Here is a 6,000-nt window from a genome sequence, read left to right as displayed (position 1 = left end):
AGGATATCTCCAAAACAGCATCAGCTAGAATCAAGCGATTGGCAATAGATTTGATGGGTTTCGACTAAGAGTTGAAGTACACTCTGATTTGAAGTCAATTACTGAAACATAAGCCTGTGATCAGCGAAGGCCAGAAAATTTAGGTACGTTTTCTGCACTTAAACTGCAATCAAATAATTATCGTGACAAATGAGTGCCGTGCTTATTGACTTAGATATTCAAACACTGTGCATGACAGAATAGAAGACAATAATTGACACAATCAAGGGGTTTTAGATAAAAGGAAGTCAGCTACTGAACTGGTAACCTACTTGAGACTATATAAATTTCTCTCAGCGCTCAACCGCAAAATAAAGCATTTTTAATGCTATATAATACAAGGAACCTATATTACAGTTTACGTTGATTAAGGAATGCTTTTGCTAACCACCGCAGAAATTTGATCTCCATGGCAGTTTTTTTGTACAGCGGAGATGCTGCTCACAGCGTTTACAAAGCAACCTCACCGCCGCAACCTATCAAAAAATCAACAACAGCGGTAAAACAGCAATTAGAACGGTACTATTTGGTCTTCTTCAATCAGAAAGAAAAATTACCAAAGATGAGCTTCTTTACCAAATCAGTGGCCTTGATGAGTATACAATACCAGTTCTTTTAATGGCTTTGGTCTACAATCATGAGGTTTCTGTTTCAACAATCTTTATACGAAAACACCATACGGACAAAGAAAGAAGCTGTCGACCCGAGTGCGAGGTTGTAAGAGTTGCTCAGCTCACCCTCTGTGAAACGGAAAATTACTTAACCCAACATTTGACTGACGCTGCTGCTGGTTCTGAATATTGCATAGAATATGACGGATAAATAACGACAATCAATACATCGAAAAATTTTATTTTCACAAGTGTAACAGAAAAAGTTTTGATGACAAACTGTAACGTTAAATAGAACTAAAACAGGACTGAGAGATATGCCAGCACTTTACGTGACACCAGACTTCAGTAAAAACCCTTGCAAAGTTCATCAGTCAATCAAAATGGAGCCTGCATTTTGTACTGCAACTGCAAAATAAGAAGCTGAAGGAGAGAATGCGAACTGAGGAGAGAAACTTCATATCAGACTTTTGTACCATAAAAGGGAGTTGATGTTAATTGTAATTGTTACATTTTTTAACAATCTTCCGTGTGAACAATTTTTTTTATATTTAGAGTCTCAGTGTTTCATTAATCAAAAGAATAGTTTAATCCCAGTTAATGAGATTGAAGTATGGAGAACTATCTTATGCCTTATATGGAAAAGAGCCAAATTAATACTGACCTTGAAATATTCTCAACCCAGAACCGAATTAAAATAACCCCTAAAATTGAACAAAAGACAATAATGCCGAAATAATTGGAATTGATTGGAGAAGTTGAAAAAATAAATACTGATTTAGACCACGATTGAGTTCTAGATAAGCCTTTAATTACTCAGCCACGAATTAATAGTATTAGAAACCAAACTTAGGGACTAATGATAACAGCGTTATTATTTAATTTCCATATTTTTTTCCACATGAAAGGCACTTTTGCCATAGAATAGTTTTTCAAAGCAAAACTCTGATTACACTACTTAAACTGGCATAGAATAGCGGTATACGTACGGCTAACTTGTAGAGAGGTTTTCAGACAATTTTAAGTTTCAGTGTTTTACATGTGTTAACCGTCTATTGAACAGTGAATTAAATCTCCCTCACATTTTTTCTTTCAAGGTACTCATATTGAAATAAGTTTATCTAGGTAACTATAGTTAGTGATTATGTCATATTAGGAATTCATTTGCGAATTTTTTTACTTAGATTTTCTCAAAATCCTAGTCATTAAATTTCGTATATATTAACATAAGACTGAACATTTAGTTGCTTGGCTTTTACAAGAATCTCTAACAAGCTGCCTGAAACAAATGAAAAATTAATATTAAATAATATTAAGTAATTTTTTTTAGCTAAAATGAATATTTTTCATAGAGAAACAGTCTACGGTTATTTAGGATATAGTAATTTCATTGTAAAAATCTTTTAGTGCAACCTAACTTTTTCACTTGATTTTCATTTTTAGATAAATTCCCTTGAGACTATAACAAGAATAACACGATATGGCTAATAAAATATAAGGATCAAACAATCAATTTGCAGGTTAGGCAAAGGAAAGAATCTAGTGGACAGCGGTGACAACTCTTGACATCACCACAAGACAACAGATTCCGCAGAGTTCTAACCGGACACACTGCTTACAAGAGACGAATAAGCCTGGGAGTAGTGTTGCAAACATGTAGAAGACGTGGCAAGCTTTGTTAACCATCCTATGCAGTGCGGACGGTTGAATCAAGTACACTCTTCAAGGTGTGCAGTAACCATAAGTGCTTGGCGGGCAATGGCTTAGCGTTCTTTTTAAGTTGGTTAATACTTGTCTAGTTGGGCTGTGGAGTGAACAACGACAAGTTCTTCACGTCGTCATTAATCGTGTGTAATGTGTTTGGGTTGATCAAGTAATTTATCAAATTTCAATTAAGAACCTGGTACAGATCCCAATTGTAAAGTCACTATTTAATTTAATTTAATTTTATTTATTTTTTAATAATTAATTTAGTTTAATTTTACTAGATTTAAATTACCTTACTTAGTAACAACATTTGCGAGAAATTTCGAAGATCAGTATAGAGAGGCGTTTAAACATATTGTAACTTCTTAATTTTTGCAATTCAGTAAAGTACTATAACGCCTCGACAAAATTCATTTAGAGTTGAAACGAAGGGCTTGGTTTATCTCTTTATTCTATTTAAGTGCAGTAGGCTTGTGAAGATCAGTAGTTCTCTTCCAGTTAAAATGATACATTCTAAGGTGACTTGTGGAATTGTGATTAGGATTGACCTCCGTTCTTGATATTCAAATTTCAAAGTTACGTAGAATAATTTAACATGAGCTAATTCAAAATTATTCATCTTGCACATGAAAAAAAAACCTCAAAAAAACCTCTACTCGCATACTTTTTTCAAATTTTATGCTATTTAATATACGTGTTTGATTATCTTTAAGTGAAACTGCATACCGAGTAATAGGGGTTGAACTGTTGGTTTATACATGGGTCCCGCGAAGTAACCCCGTCGTTAAGTACTTATAGTACGGAGCAGCAGTATAAAATGAGTATTCGTATAAAATTGAAATTAGATATTTTGTCGATGACTTGGAGGTGAATATGAGTTTAGAGCCTTTTTTGTGAACACCCTAAACTATTTCAATTTCTGCGTCTGAGTCTTATCTACAAAAATGAATCAGTATTTTACAAAATGCACATTTTGCAACTTTTTGTTGATGCTACGATTGCAGCATTGCCATAAATTGGTGTATGCATGCGAGTGGGGACAGTTAGTTTTAATCTATTCAACCATACATTATGCAGCTAGATTGTGCCTGAAGTTGATCAACTCCACAACCGGGGCCACCAGCTATCATCAGACAACTGGTGCTCTCAAACATGGTCATGAAGTTCAACACTGTAGCCCCAGCCAGACCCACGGCTGCCAGGGTGATAAAGATTGTAGCATTCCAGCTTTTACCGGAGTCTTGTTTCTCACTCTCCTGTCTCCACTCTAAGGCTTGCTTCTTCTGATTGGGTAACAAGAATACAGCAGCCAGAATCATGAGTTGGAACCCGAAGGATATGATGTAGCTAGTCCAGACAGCCAGTCTGTCTTGTGCAGAGTCCCGCTTGTATCTGTAGTCGTCCGTGAGACAGAAGGGACTCATGATGAAGTTTGCTAAGGCGGATCCGATGCATCGGCCGATGTTGACAATGGCCCAAATGAGTGCGTAGCTGATGCCTTCTATCCCATCGGGTGCGTATTCTACAGTCACTAACTCGATAATGTATATGAACCAGAATCGGATGATTGAATCGAAGACGTCATCAACAAACCAGAAGTATTCGTCCCTGACAACGTTGAACACTGTCAGAGTCACTACAATGGACTCACTCGCAATCTGGATACCAATGACCAGCATGAGGATGAAACGCCAGTTGGACTTGAGGAAAAATTTCATGTAGATGATCATGCCCACTCCACCTAAATATGGAAACGTAAAATTAACAGATACGTATTAGAATTGATGATTTTGAAAACAATTGACAGTAGAATGCGTTCTGTGTGTAACAAAAACCGAGTTAATGCAAAAAAAAACGTTATGTTCATCTTCAAAGCAGCAGCTCTCTCTTTACTCACACAATGACAAATTTTGTACAACTCTTCCGCGAAAGCGTTTCAAAAAAAAAACAGTTTGGTTTAATGGCGACCTTGTAGTGGCGAATTAGTTTCAATTTTTGAATTGTACAATGAATGTTGTTCTATGACTAATCGATTTGTATTACCACAATGAACGATTGATTACTGTTATTATTATTACAACTGTATATTTGTACAGAACGAAACGTTATGGTGATGAGGCGTGATGCAGTAATAGTAATTTGAGTAACTTTGTAAAATGTAACCTTTGATAAGGACTCAAGAAACTTATGTTCGTTTATGGCATATTTCGTGAATGACTGACTTGCGTGCCAATATTATAGGATGGAGAAAACTATACCTATGAGTCCAGTAAGTATGCTGACTAGATTGGAAGTGAGAGGGCGCACCTGTGCCCAGTGAATCTGCACCTTCATGCCTGCTGGTGTCTGAAATACATAAAGCTCGATTCATCAAGTTGTTTAATACCGTTGTCTAGTAATTTGATCATTTAGACAAAAACACTTGGATTCCTAAGTCAAATCCAAAGCAATTCCATGACACTTTTATTTATGGATAATGGAAATTAAACGGTGCTAGACGCAGTCGAAGTTTTGCTGCCTAATTTCATGCATTCTCAATTATACAAAATCAGAGTCAAGAAACGCTGCAAGTGCGACCACAGGCAGACCTTCAGTACGCTAATTCATTGTTGAAAAAGTTGGTCAGAAATTGCGTTAAAAACATTAATTGTTCTGACCCCACTTGTGGGGAGAGGAACTATATACTCAAATGGGTTTTCTTTGTTCAGACAATTTGGCCGATCGATATATTCATCGTAGAGAAATGTGAGTGGTATCATTAAAAAGCTCGTCTAGCGTAGAATTCGAAATTAAAATTTTTATGAATTTAATTTTTTTTGAGGAGTTATCGAGGATTGAAGTTTTGTGCGAACACGCGATATTTGGCACGATTTTGTTCACTTTTAGTGTAAATTTTTTTTCAAATTAAGATTTTTTCTATCAAAAAAGAAAATCAAAATAATGAATCAAAATGATGAATTTTGTGTTCCTAATAGACGAAAGGCAACAAAAAAGACCTGTTCTGGTCTTACAGGGAAAATAACTATAAAAAAATTCGAATTCTAATTGAGCGCTCCTTTTTAAGAAAACTTCTCATAATTTTTTGTTTTTTTAAGTCACCTAGAAACTAGTCACTTTTAATATCGAGGTTCTGTTAATGACAAACCTCATTTGCAGTCAAATGAAGAGCAATGAGCAAAAAAGTTGTTTTCGAGGAATCACTCATGTTTTTTTGGCTTCGACTCTGAGTTTTCGTAATTTCCTGAGGTTTTACTAAATTTTTGGAGTCCTATGACATAAACTCGTTGACTAAAAGTGTAGTTTTGTAATGAGCATGAAGTGAACCTAAGTAGTCTTTTAGGTGGACAGCTAATGGCTGTTAAGACTTTGAAATTACACTTTCGAAAAGAATTTTTAATTGAGCCAATCATGAACTTACTTTCGCAAACTGTAAGTCAATCTCAGTAATGACAGGAACCCTTTCTTTCCTACTGCAACTAAAACTCATCTGCTTAGCTGTGTTATCTTCTAACGAATGGTTATTTTACTTCAATGCCACAAGATTTCAAAAAAATTCAAAATTTTTGGATATTTTTATATTATTGGTTCCTTTAGAAATCTTATTATAATCACATTATCTTGATATTGATAGCTCCCATAGGTT

The 6,000-nt window shown here is 35.3% G+C and overlaps 1 protein-coding gene across 1 annotated transcript in view; it reads right to left on the bottom strand.

Moving 5' to 3' along the window:
- Window positions 1-3,095: 3,095 nt before the first annotated feature.
- The window catches only part of LOC142335231 (uncharacterized), a 58,658-nt gene continuing 55,753 nt past the window's right edge, over window positions 3,096-6,000 (bottom strand). Inside the window, exons 4-5 of the mRNA XM_075383631.1 lie at window positions 4,616-4,703; window positions 3,096-4,098 (exon numbers count right to left, since the gene is read on the bottom strand). Coding sequence (XP_075239746.1) covers window positions 3,416-4,098; window positions 4,616-4,703 — 771 coding nt within the window. The 3' untranslated portion in view covers window positions 3,096-3,415. The remainder of the gene's footprint in view (window positions 4,099-4,615; window positions 4,704-6,000) is intronic.

Source organism: Convolutriloba macropyga, chromosome 2 (genome assembly GCF_964194025.1).
Source record: "Convolutriloba macropyga chromosome 2, txConMacr16.3, whole genome shotgun sequence".
NCBI lineage: Eukaryota > Metazoa > Xenacoelomorpha > Acoela > Convolutidae > Convolutriloba > Convolutriloba macropyga.
The sequence above is the reverse complement of the archived record's forward strand: the minus strand, read 5'-3'. Positions and strand labels throughout refer to the sequence as shown.